Source organism: Sciurus carolinensis, chromosome 2, assembly GCF_902686445.1.
Source record: "Sciurus carolinensis chromosome 2, mSciCar1.2, whole genome shotgun sequence".
In the NCBI taxonomy this organism is placed as follows: Eukaryota; Metazoa; Chordata; class Mammalia; order Rodentia; family Sciuridae; genus Sciurus; species Sciurus carolinensis.
Genome location: NC_062214.1, coordinates 160,438,454 through 160,456,144, shown reverse-complemented (window position 1 = coordinate 160,456,144; position 17,691 = coordinate 160,438,454). Strand labels below are relative to the sequence as shown.

The 17,691-nt window shown below is 32.0% G+C and overlaps 1 protein-coding gene across 1 annotated transcript in view; it reads right to left on the bottom strand.

The window, feature by feature from the left end:
* Mnat1 (MNAT1 component of CDK activating kinase) overlaps positions 1-17,691 on the bottom strand; it is a 234,022-nt gene that overhangs the window by 157,259 nt on the left and 59,072 nt on the right. The window contains exons 2-4 of the mRNA XM_047540017.1: positions 15,549-15,701; positions 13,790-13,863; positions 1,178-1,281 (exon numbers count right to left, since the gene is read on the bottom strand). Of these exons, the coding sequence (XP_047395973.1) occupies positions 1,178-1,281; positions 13,790-13,863; positions 15,549-15,701 (331 nt within the window). The remainder of the gene's footprint in view (positions 1-1,177; positions 1,282-13,789; positions 13,864-15,548; positions 15,702-17,691) is intronic.

The window sequence follows — 17,691 nt, the reverse complement described above, 5'->3', positions numbered from 1 at the left end:
GAAAATAACAATACAAATAATCTCACTGAAATATGCAAGAATAAAGTTATCTGTTTTAGTCAGTAACCTATATTCCCAGATAATTAGAAATTCCTACTTTAAAGTAATACAACCATTCTACATTAGATTATTCTTTCATTGTAACTCTCAATATTATTTCCTAGCTCAAAACTATGGATAAAAAAAGGCACTCACTTGAAAAAAACAACCTCTCTCTATTGAGGTATCTTTTTACAAAAGTCAAGCTGGGAATGAGAATGGAATATCAATTCCTTCAGAACCGTTATGGCAGGAAAAAAGTATCTAAATGAAATACTGTAAGAATATAAGGAAGCACCTTCTAATCACAAAATGAAAAAACCAAACTACATGATCCAAACAAACTTGTATCCTTTTAGTGAAGATTATAACTCCTGATAAGGTATATCAAAAGTAATTAACCCCTACTTTCCCCCAAAACTAGAATGTCAAGTTGCAAGACAAAAGTGATTGCTAAATTTTATGAATTGGACAATTATATCTGTGAGCATATCATTCTTTTTCCTTCATGATTTTAATAAGGAATTGTAATTACTGAAATATTTCAAAACAAATTTTGATATTACATTAACTAAAAAATTAATTTCATATGTGGTAATATTACTGCATTAATAAAAGAAAAAAAGTAACTTATGGAGAAACCAAAGTTAAGCTTAGCTAACACATTTTGTTCCTCCAGTTTAACCATAAATTCATTTTAGTTTCTAGTAAATGGTGTCTTTGTTTGTCTCCATCAATATCTATCTGAGCCCCCTCTACTATCCCCTGCTTTAGATGCAAAAGAAGTTAAGGTTCAAGGATAAAAATGAGCTTCCATTATTTTGTGACCACTGTCCATATACATACTTACCAGAGAATCACACCAACAGAAAAAACTAGCATTTACAACTGTCTACCTTAAGGATTCATTTCCTTAAGAAAGCAGTCTCTAACATAACACTGTCAAAATTGATTTGGCTACAGTAATGTGTACATCCCTACCTACATGCCTACATAACATATATTAATATTTCTGGCAGAAATTTCAACTAAATTCCTTATAAATATAACTGGTTTTAAGAAAGATAGTCTTCTAAAGTATAATATGAAAGCATTTATTCCTAATACAAAAGAAAAAAGAAAATACATAGCAACCAACCAGCTTTAACTTATTTTTCTGAATGATATCTTTGTTCTCCTTCTGGTATAGCTCCATTTTCTTTTTGGTGTTGTCCAAATCCACATTATTGGTCAAGTTGAAAACTGAATCAGAAAGAAAACAATGTCATGAAGGGCAGTTTAAATATAAATCTTAAGTAGATAATAAAAAACAAATATTCACTGCAGTGATTTTTTTAATTCATTGGGTTATCATTCTTTATAGCTCTATTTGTATGCTTTAATCTTATTCTATTGTAGAAACTATCTACAACTACGGGGTTTTTTTGTTCAGTTGTTTAGTTTAGTTTTGTTTGTTTGTTTGCTTTGGTACCAGGAATTGAACCCAGGGGCACTTTATCACTGAGCCATATCCCTAGCCCTTTCTATTTTGAGATAAGGTCTCACTAAGTTGATTAGAGTCTCACTAAATTGCTGAAGCTGGCTTAACTTGCAATCCTCCTGCCTCAGGAGTTGCTGGGATTACAAGCATGTGCCACCATGCCTGGTGCCTACAATGTTTTCTTAGCCAAATATACAGACCGTCAGACAATAGCACAAAATATCTAAATATCAGGATCAAGCTGGAAAACCTAAGATAAATATTTGCGATAATCACATTAGATTTTATTTTTGTACTTCCCCACTCTAACTTTAAAAGCATATAAAACACTGCCAATTTTTTAAAAATGAAGAATAAGTCTAGAATTTACTATGCTAATCAGAATTAATACTGAAAAGACTCTGTATTCAGAAATAAAAATATCATCCAAAGAAATTTTTTAAGATCATTTCTTTGTATAACATATCAAACAAAAAACTGATTTTATTCACATTCTGTCTCCAACATGGCTAGTCTCAAGCTTTAATTATTTCCCATGTAATCCCGATCTGGAAAAGTATAAAACAGAAAGGAGTTCAAATTTAAAAGGGAAAGCAAAGGATAGACTAGCACCAAAACTTAGACTAAACACAAAAAACTTATACCAAGAAAACAAATAATCCAATCAAAAAATGGGAAAGAAAGAAAGATCTAAATAGACATTTCTCAAAAAAAAGAGATACAAATGGCCAACAAATATATAAAACAACGTCCAACATACCCAGATATCAGGGAAATGCTAATGAAAACTACACTGAGATTCTATCTCACTCTAGTCAGAATGGCAATTATCAAGAACACACTGAAATTCTAAATGGAGAAAAATTGAAAGCATTCCCTCTAAAAACTGGGACAAGACAGGGATACCCTCTTTCACCACTTCTATTCAACATAGTCCTTGAAAATCTAGCCAGACAGAGCAATCAGACAGATGAAAGAAATTAAAGGGATACGAATGGGAAAAGAACTCAAACTATTACTATTTGCCAACAAGAAGATTCTATGTTTAAAATATCCATAAAATTCCACCAGAAAACTTCTAGAACTCATAAATGAATTCAGCAAAGTAGCAGGATATAAAATCAACACCCATAAATCAAATGCATTCCTATATACAAAGCAATAAATCCACTGAAAGATAAATAGGAAAAGTAACCCATTCACAATAGCTAAAAAAAAAAAATAGCTTGGTGGTAGAGCACTTGCCTAGAATGTGTGGGGCAATGGGTTTGATTCTCAGCACCATATATAAGTAAATGAATTAATATGGGTCTATCAATATCTAAAGAATATTTTCAAAAAAATAATAAAATACTTGAGAATCAAATGAAAGAGGTGAAAGACCTTTATAATGGAAACTACAAAACACTATAAAGAAAGAAACTGAAGAAGACCTTAATATAGAATGATTTCCCATGCTCTTGTATAGGCAGAATTAATATTATCAAAATGGCCATACTATCAAAAGTATTATACCAACTTAATGCAATTCCTATTAAAATCTCAATGACATTCTTGATAGAAATAGAAAAAGGAATCATGAAATTCATTTGGAAAATTTAGAGATTCAGAATAGTAAAAGCAATCCTTAGCAAGAAGAGTGAAGCAGGAGGTGTCACAATACCAGACCTTAAACTATACTACAGAGCAATAGTAACAAAAATAGCATGGAATTGGCAACTAAATAGACACATAGACCAAATATACAGAATAGAAGACCCAGAGATAAACCCACATAAATATGGTTATCTCACACTACACAAAGGTGCCAAAAACATACATTGGAGAAAGGATAGCCTCTTCAACAAATGGTGTTGGGAAAACTGGAACTCCATATGTAACAAAATGAAATTAAACCTCTATCTCTCACCCTGCACAAAATTCAACTCAAAGTGGATCAAAGACTTAGGCACTAGAACAGAGACCCTGCACCTAACAGAAGAAAAAGTAGGCCCAAACCTTCATCATGTCAGCTTAGGACTTGACTTCCTTAATAAGACTCCTAAAGCACAAGAAGGAAAACCAAGATTCAATAAATGGGATGGATTCTAACTAAAAAGCTTCTTCTCAGCAAAGGAAACAATCAACGTGAAGAGAGAGCCTACAGAATGGGAAAACATCTTTACCACATGTGCCTCAGATACAGCACTAATCTCCAGGATATATAAAGAACTCAAAAAAACTTAACATCAAAAATAACAAATAACCCAATCAATAAATGGGCTAAGGAACTGAACAGACACTTCAACAAACACATGAAAAAAGGTTCATCATCTCTAGCAATTAAAGAAATGCAAATCAACAATACTCTAAGATTCCATCTCCCTCTAGTCAGAATGGCATTTATTGAGAATACAAGCAATAAGTGTTGGCAAGAATGTAGGAAAAAAGGTACACTCATACATTGCTGGTGGGACTGCAGATTGGTGCAACCACTATAAAAAGCAGTATGGAGATTCCTCAGAAAACTTGGAATGGAACCACCATTTGACCCAGTTATCCCACCTCTTGCTTTATACCCACAGGACTTAAAATCATCACACTACATGGACACATCCACATCGATGTTTATACCAGTTCAATTCACAATAGTCAAGCTATGGAACCAACACAGGTACCCTTCAACAGATGAATAGATAAATAAAATGTGATATACACAATGTAATATTACTCACCCTTAAAGAAGAGTGAAATTATGGCTTTTGCAGATAAATGAATGGAACTAGAGAATATCATGCTAAGCAAAATAAGTCAATCCCAAAAAACCAAAGGCCAAATGTTTCCTCTGATAAGCCGATGCAGACTCATAGTGGGGGAGGGGGTGATGAAGGAACTTTGGATTGTGCAGAGAGGAGTGAGGGGAGGGGTGGAGCAGTGGGGATGGAAAGGACAGTAGGATGAGACAGACATTATTATCCTATATACATGTATGATTATACTACTAGTGTGACTCAGCACCATTTACAGCCAGAGGAATGAGAAGTTATGCTCCATTTGTGTACAATGTGTCAAAATGCATTCTACTGTCATATATAACCAATTAGAACAAACAAAAAAACTGCTATTAAAAAATGATAGACTTAAAATGTTGGAAATGTTTAGAATATTACAGGATTAAATGAACAGTATTTGCTTGTTAAATCACATAATGTAAAATGTATATTTCTCTCAGATATTTAAATAAAAAATATAAACACTGAAAAAATGAAAATAAAAGAACACATATAATAATAAATGCTGACAAGGATGTGGGGAGAAAGTACATTCATACATTGCTGGTGGGACTGCAAATTAGTGCAATCACTTTGGAAAGCAGTATGGAGATTCCTTAAAAGACTGAGTAAAATCACCATGTGACCCAGATATTCCATTCCTTGGTATTCATCCAAAAGGACTAAAACCAGCATACTATAGCAATACAGCCACGTCATGTTTATAGCAGTGCAATTCACAATAGTCACATTATGAAACCAGCCCAGGTGCACAATAACAGATGAAGGAATAAAGAAAATGAGGTCTATAAACACAAAGGAGTTTTATTCTGCTATAAAGTATGAAATTATGGCATTTGCTGGTAAATGGATGGAACTGGTGAATACCATGCTCAGTAAAATAAGCCAGACTCAGAAAGTCAAGGGTGTAATGTTTTCTCTCATATGTGGATGCTAGAGCAAAATAAAGTTGAAGAAGGGAGAGGGACACTACAAAAATGGAAGGGAGATCAGTGGAATGGACCAAATTATCCTGTGTCCATGTGTCAATGTACCACAGTAAATTCCACCTTTACGTACACTAATAAAGTACTGATGTATAAAACAATAAACAGACTGGAAGGAAGGCCAGTAGAACAGAGGAAAAGGGGATGAGAGGGGAAGAAGGGAAGAGGTACCAGAGACTAAAATGGAACAAATTATATTCCATGCATGTGTGATTATATCAAAATGAACCCCATTATTATGTATCACTATAATATACTAATAAAAACATTTTAAGTATTTTCTTAAGAGAAGTCACTGATATATGCTTAGACACTGCTAAATTTTCAGTGAGTTAGAACTGTCTTTTTATAATTTCAACTCAAAATAATTTAAACTATAAATGTCATACTCCCTCTTTAATTTACATATACATTCAAAAGGTTACTATAATGCTCTAAACTAAAACAAACAAACCTGACTTGGCACACATAAACTTATACAAAAAGTACCATCCCAATATTCCACCCCTGAAAGAATTCATATAATTAAAACTCTCCAGTTTCATAATTCAATTCAGACCTCCCTCGGTTTCCCCTATAATCTTTCTCCACCCATGATTAGTGTATCTACCCATTCTCCAATTAATCACCATTGCTTCCTGCTTCTAATCCTACCAACAAGATGGATCTCTGTTCAATCCCCTGTGTTTCCATAGATTCTTCCCCATCTCTTTCCTTGAAAGTCATACTGGAAGATCAATATAGGGTCATTTTGTTGAGTGTGGTCATCAAACAGACTCAAAAAGACCAATTTGATCCATAATGACCTAACTGCCACCTCAAAAAGTCAATTTATTTCAGAATACATTTCAGAATTCAGAATTTCAGAATGTCATTTCAGTGGCAAATGACATTGCCACTTTGGAAGACAGTAAGTTTTATTTTTATAAACTTAAACATTTTCTACCATACCACCTATCGATCAAGTTTCTAGGTATTTATCCAAATGAATTGAAAACATATATCCACACAAAATTCTGCACAGACATGGTTACAGCAGTTTTATTCACAATTATCAACACTTGGAAGCTACTAATATGTCTTTCAGTAGGGGAATGGATAAACTTTGGTACATCTCGACAATGCAATATTGTCCAGCACAAAAAGAAACAAGCTATAAGTTGAGAAAAAAAAAAAAATGGAGGAACTTTTAATTCACATTATCAGGTGAAAAAGCCAATGGGAAAAAAACTATGTACTGCAAGATTCCAACTGTATGACAATCCGGGAAAGGCAAAAGTATAGAGGCAGTTAAAATAATTAATTACTTGACTTAAAAATTCAGTGGTTGCAAGGAAGTAGCAGAAAGGAAGCGATGAATAAGCAAAGTCCAAAGGATTTTTCAGGCAAAGAAACTATCCTGTATGACACTACAATGGTGAATAAAGGTCACTCACAGTACATTTGTAAACCCATAAAATACACAACATGTAGAGTAAATCTAATGCAAACTATGGACCTTGTGTGATGATGATAAGTTAAAGTACATTCATCAATTTTAACAAATGTACCACACTGGTACAAGATGTGGACAGTAGAGGAAGCAGTGCCCACATGAGGACAGGAGCTATATGAAAACTCTGTACTTTCTGCTCAATTTTGCTGTGAACCTAAACTGTCCTAAAATATTTTTAAATATTTTTTTAGTTGTTGATGGACCTTTATTTTATATATTTCTTTATATGTGGTACTGAGGATCAAACCCACATGCCAGGCAAGTGCTCTACCACTGAGCCACAACCCCAGCTAAAATATTTTTTTAAAATTAAAAAAAAAAAAAATTCCCATCTGGTAAGAGCACAAGAAATACTGGGAATTATTAGAAGAATAAAAATAAATTAGTATAAACATTTAATTACTTTTATAATTGTATATTTATTTAATAACCTTTATAATTACAAATCTGAAGAACAAAGTAAGAAGATTCAAAACTACAGAAAGAAGTAATCTTGGTTTCTTAAGGTATTAAGCTAGTGAAAAGTAAAGATAAATTGATTACCTTCTATTACTACTCTAGTAGAGTAAAACTTTATTAGAATGCTGAGTAACTTAAAACAAAAAACAAAAAACATTATTTTTTGGTAGGCTAGATAATTTACTATTGATTTAAACTTTCCATTAAATCTCAGAAATAAGTAAACATTAATACCAAGTGAAAATTATATGTTTAGACATAATTTATTTTATGCCTATTAAAAATGTTATATGATTCATTCCAATAAAAGTAATATAGCTAAAGTTTATTTCATTTTTTCACTTAGAAAACAAAGGTAATGGTAAAATTATGATTTCTAGATAATACAAACCTCTTCCTTTAAAAAGTAAAAGAACCACAAAAGTGAATTACTATCTTAAAAACTTTTTAGATGAAGTAGAACTTATTCATACCACAATGAATCAGGTTGGTATAATAAATAGCCTTGAAGAAAAAGGAACAGAAGCTAATTTTCTATAGCAATCATTTGACCCTTTATCTACTTAATGGTTTACCTCAGATGTTGACCTATCTTTAGTCAAGTATTAAAAGCAAACAAAAAACCTACTGTATTTGCTGAAAGATTTAATGTTATTTAAGTACAATTTTAAAGTCTTTTTTTGACATCCAGAATTTATAATTGAAGGCCTTAGGGCTTTCTCACCCTTCTATAATAAGTATTGTCTTCACCAAAAGAATAACCTATTTATTATGGAACTAAGAACAAATCTTTGAGATAATCCCTGGAGCCAAAAGGAACAAGAACTTTTATGTATAACTGTCACAACCTCAGTGAGCGAGGTGGGGGGGACAGTCTATTGTTAATACCATAAGAAAATTCACTTTCATATGTGCCCATTCTACTGTAAAATTTAAGCCATTATTCAAAATTGTAAGTTTCAAATTTTTATGGTATGATGTTCAAAAGATTCATAATAAAATTTATATAATGAAATTATTTTATCCCAATTAATGAGTCTTCTAACCCTAATGAGCTACCCTACCCCACTAATTTTAATCTTCTCACACTAGACTTAAATATTCTCAATATCACCCTTCTATGAGATCAAGGTTAAATTTCTTTAATATCCTTTAAAATATGATTCCAACCAACTTTGTTTTCTCTCATCTCTGACAAATCAACAGCACCTCATGTTCTAAACTCAGACTACTCACTACTCTTTTTAGCCTACCAAGTATTTGTATGGACTTGTGAGAAAAACCTGTTCTTAAAATTTGGTTCCATTATTTACCAGCAGGCTCTCTGTACCTGTTCTCTATATGCAAAATTTGGCTAAAAAAATGCCTTTCTCTTAGAGTTGCAAAAATTATATAAGGTATGTACAGCTCAGTCTGGAACTTAATAGGTAGCCATTAAATTAACATTTTATACTTTAATAGTCAATACAGATGTCACAAATATCAACTAATCATCTTTAAAAGTATGAATAAAACAGCCACTCAACCAAGATTTTTAAAAGGAAGTTTTATTTATATGATAACAATCAGAACAAAACCACACAATTAAAATAAAACTTAAAAGGTCTACAACTAAAGGTTTTACCTCATTCTTCATTTCTGCACACTTCCTATCCAAAAACAAAACAGTAAAAAATCTGCCTATTCTTCAGCTTTTATTACCTTGATTAATCTATAAACTTTCAAAGTCAAAATATTTCATCTTGTCTAATCTTTTTAATTCATTTCCTACATTAAATCAGTATTTTGAATATTCTGTTTCTAAAAAGTCTTTGTCTAGCACCCATCCTCCATTATTTTCTAGTTTAAAATCTCATTATTTTTTTATCCAAATTACTGAAATGGTCCATAAAAAATTTCTTGGGCTCACTACTAGCCACAGGTTAAAATCCCATTTTGTCTCATTGTCCCAGATGTGTAAGACATATAAAAATTTGAATACAGAATATAAGAGCTAATATGATTATGTAATATATACAATAGAAATATAAGTTCAACATTTATTAATATAATCTATAAGCTCTAGATTATGATTTCCAACCTATTTTAATGCACCTGTGTCAATTTCATTGAAATATTTGCAGAACTAAAAGCTTGGAACTTAATGGGTTAACCTAACAGTCAAGTTTACAAACTTCTCCATTTTTGTAATTTTTATTTTAATTGTCCATAACTATATATATCTGTGGGGTATAACATTTATATATATACATATATGTATAATATGCTTATACATATACACATATATAAATGGGCTATTACATGAAGTCAACTAACACATCTATCACCTAATTTTTTTTTGTAATGAGAACATTTAAAATTACTTTAGCAATTTTGAAATATACAACATATTAACTATAATCACCATGCTATGCAATAGGTCTCAAAAATTTATACTGCCTGTCTGTCTGAAATTTGGTCAACATCCACCCACTTACCCCTAACTCATGGGAAAACAACCATTCTACTGTCTACTTCTGTAACTTTTAGATTCCACATTTAAGTGAGATCATGCTTTATTTTTCTTCCTGTGCCTGACTTATTTCACTTAGCACAATATCCTCCTGATTCATTCTTGCCATAAACAACAGGATTTTCTTCTAAGTCTGAATAGTATTCCATAAGACATACATACCACACTTTAATCATTCATAGAATAATACACATCTAGGGTGATTCCCTACCATGGCTATTGTGAATATTGCTGTAATAAACATGGGGATGCAGACAGAGCTCTTCAACATATCAATTTCAATTCTTTTGGACTGAATTATTTTCAATAACCAAAAGCAAATTACACCACATAATAATTCTGTTTAATTTTTTGAGGAATATTCATACTGTTCTCCATAATGGTTGTACTAATTTATATTCTTATCAGCAATGTATACAATGGTTGTACTAATCTATATTCTTAGCAGTGTACAGGATTCATTTATCTTCACATCCTCACTAATACTTATCATTCTTTTTTTGATACTAGAGGTGTGGTGATATCTCATTGATCTGCATTTCCCTGATTAGTGATATTGAATATCATTCCATAAATCTGTTGATTGTCTCTATGTCTTCTTTCAAGAAATGTCTATTTAAGACCTTAGCCCACTTTTTAATTACTTTCTTTCTTACTGTTGAGTTATTCAAATTCCTTACATCTTAGAGATTATCTCCTTATCAAATTAACAAATATTTTCTCCTACTCTGGATTTCTTCACTCTGTTAATTGTTTCCTTTGCTCATACAGAAGGTTTTTCACCGGTTGAATTCCATTTGTCTATTTTTGCTTTGGTTGTCTAAACCCAGATGCAGCTTGTTTTACAAGCCTCATTCTTTCTCATAACCTGTGTTCTATCTACCTGTAACAGACTCCTTGCTCATCCTTCACCATTTTACATACCTTTCTGTCTCTGTGCCTTTTTCTTTGACTACAAATGTTCTGCCATTGCCTTTCTACATGGTAAACTATTCATCTTTTTCATTGATTTGCAAAGTACACACAATAACTACACATATTTATAGAGGACATTATAATATTTCAATACACATATATTGTATGCCTACTGTATAATGACTAGATCATTACATAGTAATGATTCATCAACCTCAAAATACTTATCATTTCTTTGTGTTGGGAACATTCTAAGTCCTCTCTACTAGCTATTTTAAGTACACAATTATTATCGACCACTGTTATCCACCCCAATATACTATGAAACATTAACAGTCATTCCTCCTATTCAACTTCACTCCTATACCGTTTAACCATCCTTTCCAATTTCCTTTCCTCCCAGTTCCTCTTAATCTTTTAAGACCAAAATTCAAATGTTATCATGTCTCTGAATTTCACCAAATATACCTCTGTTTACTAACGCTGTATTAATTGCTTTCTTATCTGTATTCCCACAGTAAGTTATAAATATTTATAAGATTTGTCGCATTATAGTCATACATTTACATAATTATCTTCCCATTTAAAGTCTGAGCTTAATAAAGAAAAAAGACATTTCCAGCAGTAAAGAAGTTCACAGAAAATAATAAATGTTTGCTAAAGTGAGCTAAGTTCAGAAAATAAACTAAATCCATGAGGCTAGGTCCCAAAAATTAGTATCTTCAAATAATAGCTGAACCACTCTTTAACCAACATCAGAATTTGTAGTTGATTTCTTCACATAGTCTATTAATCATATACACATTTATATTCGTTCATTCCCCCCCGTCCTTACCCCCATGTCTATCTCTATCCCTTTCTCTTTCTCTCCCCACATACTTTATCTTAACTAAAAATACATGTTAACACTTATTGTAAGAATAAAGTCATTCTCTAAGTTAATGACAAACAGCCAAAGTCTAGTCATTAATTGGAGTTTGCCTTCTTTCTTATATAAACAATAATTGTCGTCTACATTGTTGAGTTTCCATTTTTTTAAAAAAGTGAATTGAGAACATGAGAAGCAAAATCCCATAGTTTTGTAATTTTTCCCAACCTTACATATACATAATTAATTAACATAACTGTAAATAAATACAATTGGCATAAGGAGGTTTGGTTAATGATACAAATAACTCTTGATCTGTAAATAACTGGTGAGAGAAATACAGTGGTGACTTGAGGTCAGTTTCTGATGGACAGCATTTATCATGTATTCATTATGCTTAGGACATCAGTACATTTTATGGAAGGACAGGGGAATGTCAGTTAATGAGATAATTGAGCAGAGGCTGGTTAAAAGAATTTTCAAATACTTTAGAATGAAGACAGTACTTCATGAAATATACATAATAGCATAATCATTTTCAAATTAAATGTTCTAAGTCATAGTTCCCCCTTCTGGTAAAGAAAGTATTACATATTGCAAATCACGAACATCCTGACTTGCTCTGGCCTATTGATCCTAGTTCCCACTTCTTTTTACTCATGGCCCCAGATTGTCCATATTTTCAGACTAATTCATCTCAGAGCAAAAATGTATTTTTTTAATCATGGCTCAAGAACCTTATCCCTTATCCCTACCTTCTATGTCCATCAGTTTCTAACTACAAGGTTGGAACTGTAAATATGTATTCAACTTGCCCTACAACATCTATAATCTCATTCCCCTCTGTTGCTTGACAGACTTTTGACCCATCATATTGCCTGCAGAATATATATGTAAACTGGGTTTTGTACTGATTGCTATCCAACTGCTTGTCCTACACTTAATATCTGTGTATAACCAGATCTCTACATACTTGCCCTGTTCTTCCAGATTTCTTTTAGGCTTATCTTCTCAGCCCATATCCTAACTTTTCCACTTTGCTTTGTCACTCCCAAATCTATCATCTTCTCAATTAAAATCCATAGTGACTCATGGTTGATAAGATTATATACAAAACTGAGTATAATTAGAATGAAAAAGTGCTCTAAGGCACTAAAAAATACCTACATCACATTCCATATATGCTTCTGTTCTGGCATAACAAATGAACTTAGACCTTTTGAAAAGTTCTGATAATGACTGAAACAAAAAGATCTTATGGATTTTATCAGAAAAGAAATTAAAAGAATTAGAATACTCATTCCTCAGAAATTTAAATTTTCTAAAAATTCAACATATACAAACCTTCTGAAGAATAATGAATTTTTGGTCTGGGGATATGGCTCAGTGGTACAACACTTGCCTAGCACGTGTGAGGCACTGGGTTTGAGTTTCAGCACCACATAAATAAATAAAGGCACTGAGTCCATCTATGACTAAAAATATTTTAATAAATAACCAATTTTATAATTATCATATTTTAATAATAAAGAGATTATATTTGGCTACCAAGTTTTAGTGAATAAAAAAAAATAACTGACTCATAATCTCACTTTAATTTTCATAGCCTACAACCTTTGTGTTATTTCCTAACCTGTACTTTATAATAATTATGGATACTTTTTTAAAAAACATTAATTTTTGAATCAATATAATTTCCAAACTAGAGAATATAACTTCTCCAAAATTTCATTTAAGAAAACAGATACAATACTCTTTTTTACAAAAGCATTCTTTTGATTAATCAAATCAGCAAGAAAATGCACTAAGATTACGCAAACCTCTGATTCCCCAACACTGTATAAAAGAATGCCATTTCAACAGTCAACAGTTTTGAAGTATTTTCAAACTACGGTATCAACAGAAGCATAAATAATGATAAGCAACATATGGCTCTAGTTATCATGGATAGTTACTAAAATTCCTATCAAAAAAATCATAATATTCTTTCCTTTTGCTTAAACTATTATTAACATACAAATGATATATATAGATATTGTCTTTCTTCTCTACTAATAGTTTCTTTTTAAGATAAACTACTAAAGAATATCCTTTAAGTATGCCTTCGATATGACAAACATGATGTAAGTAGACAAGAAAGTTAATTAGAAAACCATCAGTTATCACAAAACCTGTTAAAAGATTTTTATGTAAGACATTCTTCTAAGCATCTAAAAGATAACAGCACAAGGTCTCAGGGGCTAGCACATCAAATTAAAACATACCAATTTCCTCCACTTCTTCTAGGAAATCATTATATTCTCTTAGACTAGGAAAATCTTCTTCCCTTTTATTGTATCTTAAAGACAAGAAAAACATCAACATGTCACATATATTTGCATTTAATATTTTAGAACTAGTTTGCTTGTTCTTACCTAATTCATACATGACACATAGAAAATGATTGTATACTGTAAGAAACACTGTTTTCTGGATATCAGGTTTGTAACTAGACCAAGAATGCTGTTCTTCCCAAGTTCTCTTTCTCCCTGTGTTGGAAATCACATGACAGGCAAGTACTCACCCTCTGAGCCATACTCCTACCCCAAGAATGCTGTTCTTAAAATTCTTATGACTATAGAGAAGAAGGAGAATCAGGAGAGAATGGTATAGGCAAAATCCTTGTAAGGTTTAAGGGAAAGAAAATTAGTAGCTAAAAGGCTTGGCAAATTAATTTAAACAAGGCGTATCATTGGAAATTATGAAATAATTTACTTGTTACAAATAGATTCACTAATTCCCAGAAAACTAAAAATTTAATTCAAGAGACTCCTATTTTTTCTCTTGACAGTTATAGCTTAAAGAATGCTAGATCAGTCAGGCACTGTAGTTTGTAATCCCAGCAGCTCGGATTGAAAATTGGAGGTCAGTCTCAGCAACTTAGTCTAAGCAACTTAGTGAGACACTGTCTCAAAAATAAAATAAAAAGGGTTATGGATGTAACTCAGTGACAAAGTGTCCTTAGGTTCCATCCCAATACAAAAAAACAAAACAAAACAAAAATGCAAAATCAGAAACACCTTTAGTTATTTAAATATACATGAAGAATTACAAAAGTGTAAGGGATTCACAATAAAAGATCAGAATCTAAGAGACTACCTCCTAGAAGTAATGTAAGTAACAAAACAACAGTTAGGGAAATCAATAAAGTGTTACTGGTTAGAGGCCTACATAGATGTCACTTAAATATAGTGACCTGGATTGAAAAGTATACCACCAAAATAAGAATTTAAACAATGGGTTGAGCTCAGTGATAGAGCACATGCCTAGCATGTCCAAGGCCCTGAATTCAATAACACACATTTTAAAAAAATTTTTTTCAAACAAAAATCAAATATCTTATAATAAAAAGGTATATAAAAAGAAATTCAAACCACTAACAAATACTATAAAATACAAATATTACAACCAACATTATAGAACATACACACACATACATAACATAGCTAACATAGGAGTTTCTCTAATAGATTTCAAACCTCAATTTAAAGGTTACCTCCTCAGTTCTTAACTTATCATTGATCTCTATCAATACTCAGTTACTACTTTATAGCATTTTTCTCAATTTAAAATTACATAATTACTCTGCCTATATCATTTTCTATCTCTTGGTTACACTATGCTACTACACTGTAAGCCTCATGAGGACATGGTTCACAGACACTTTACTCATCATTTTGTACCTACTGCCTAACATGCAAAACATATTGCACATAGCAGTTACTCTATAGTTATTAATTAAAGAATAAATGACAAATGGGTAAACAGTGAAGCTATCAATCAAGAGGCTCTTTAACAAAGGTTAGACAAATAACATTACTTCTCTAAGACTATAATAAATTTTTGTAAAACAAGTACATAGATGAATTTAGTTATTCATTTGCCAATCTGTTTACAATTATATCATCAAATAATGATAACAATAAGTGAAACAACTGTTAAAGTCTTCTTTGTTGGCTGAATCATTTCAACAATAATACTTACATCTTTAGCACTTTTTTCCGGATCTCAACCTCCTTGTCAACAGTGGGATCTTCAAAGAGCTGTACCCTGAAGTTGCTCTTCCGAAGTGGAGTGCCACACTCAGGACAGTTTCCAGCTCCTCTCACAAACAGTAAATCCACACAACTTTCACAGCTGTAAGGAAAGAAATAAAAGAACATTTAAAGACAATGTTCAAATCTACAACAAGCCTGAATTGTTTGCCTTTTGGAGAGGAATTAGGGAAACATGAAAACTACTCACTGCTACTTAAAATGTTATCAACAAACCTTTTGAAAAATGTCCACTTTCATTTGGAGCTTACTTTTCAGACACAGATATCCCAAGAGATACCAGATGAGTTTTACAAATTAAAGAAATTTACAAATTAAAATACATTGAATAAAAGGCTAAGAAGATTCAGAACAGCAGAACAAGAAGTCAATGAGCCAAGTGAAAGACTTTATGGTCACTTCTATCCCCAATTCAATAAAGGTTAAGCATCCCAAATTAAAAAATCTGAAATCTAAAGCACTGCAAAATCCATAACTTTTTGAGCACCAGCATGATGCCAGAAGTGCAAAATTCCACACCATAAAATTTTGTTCATGTACAAAATTATTAAAAATCATGAATGATACTGCCTTCAGGCTATGTGTATAAGGTATATATGAAACATCAATTTTGTGTTTAGACTTGATTCTCATCCCCAAAGTGACTCATCTATACGTGAATATTCTAGAATCAAAAACAATTCAAAATCCAAAACACTTCTGGTTCCAAGCATGTCAGATAAGGGATACTCAACCTTATTCACTCTTAGACCTGGGCAAGAAAAGACTCCACCAGGAGAGGCTCTGTATACAACAAGCACTTATTTTCTCATTTTCAGCCCTGTAAAGAAGTTTTTTAAAAGTTTAATTTACAAGAAAGAGGTGCAAGCTGAATGAGGCCCCACCAGCCAGAGGAAAAAGAACTTAGAGAGTCCCTTAGTAGGTATGGGAAGAAGAAAATCATCAGAGCTTCTTCCATGAGAAATCCTAGAAAGCTGCTGTTTATAAACTTTACTCCAAGTTGGAACACCTTAAATAAACCAAAGCAAATGACTAGGCAAATGAGATCTCCAGGATACCTGCATCCCCTCTACCCTTTATTTTTGGGAAGTACAGTTTTGGAAAGGGATTATAACTTCCTTGAGTTGGAAAAGTAAGAAGCTAGAAGTGAACCACTCCATGGCCAGATTCCTAAAGAACTGGTAGGATCAGTTCAAATATTATTTTAGATGTATCCAGGCATCACCCATTTATCCCTGCCCTGGTCCAACAGATCCATGCTACCTTAGTAAAGAAGGTTGGACACCAAAAGAGAGCAGCTTCTTTAGCCTCTGATTCTTCAGGGTGTAGGTTGCTGGGAACTCAGTATGTAGCAGGCAAACTTGGGTTGGACCAAGATATAGCTTAAATTATAACTTTTAAATATTCATACATCTTGATAAGTATTCAAATACTGTATCTTCCAATTGTAATCTTACCCAAATCCATGTGTGTTAGGACTCTTTTTAAAAGCAATACTTAAATTTATTTCTTTGTGTTTTCTGTCTCCCCCACTAGGATGTATATTTCATGAAGGCATAATTTTTATCCTTAGTGCCTCATGGTAAGTATTAAATAAACTTTACTGAACAAAGAAATTAATATGTGACAGAGGAATAAAAAGATCCTAATGAATAAGGGAAAAGCTAATTTCTTCATAGTATGTATATAACTTAATGGAAAGCAAAATGAGTGAAAAGGGGAAGAATTTTTAAGGATATTAATAAAATATCAACATTAACCTTAGTATATCTCTATCTTAATAGTATCATCAGAAAATAGGAGGAAAAAATTTCAGAGATCAAAACTATCATTACCAAGAACAACAAAAATCCAGAAAAACCACTTTTTAGAACATATAGGAGTCAACACTCCATTATTACCTATAATTTGAAGAAATTAAACCCAAATACAAAAGTTGAAAACAGGCATGTTTTATAATTAAAGATCTTTATAAGCAGGGAGCCATGTGAAATATCCAAAAGTATTGAACCACAAAAAAAGTTCCATATTTCAAGGTCTTCGAGTCTAGACATAGTTAATAGTTCATTTAT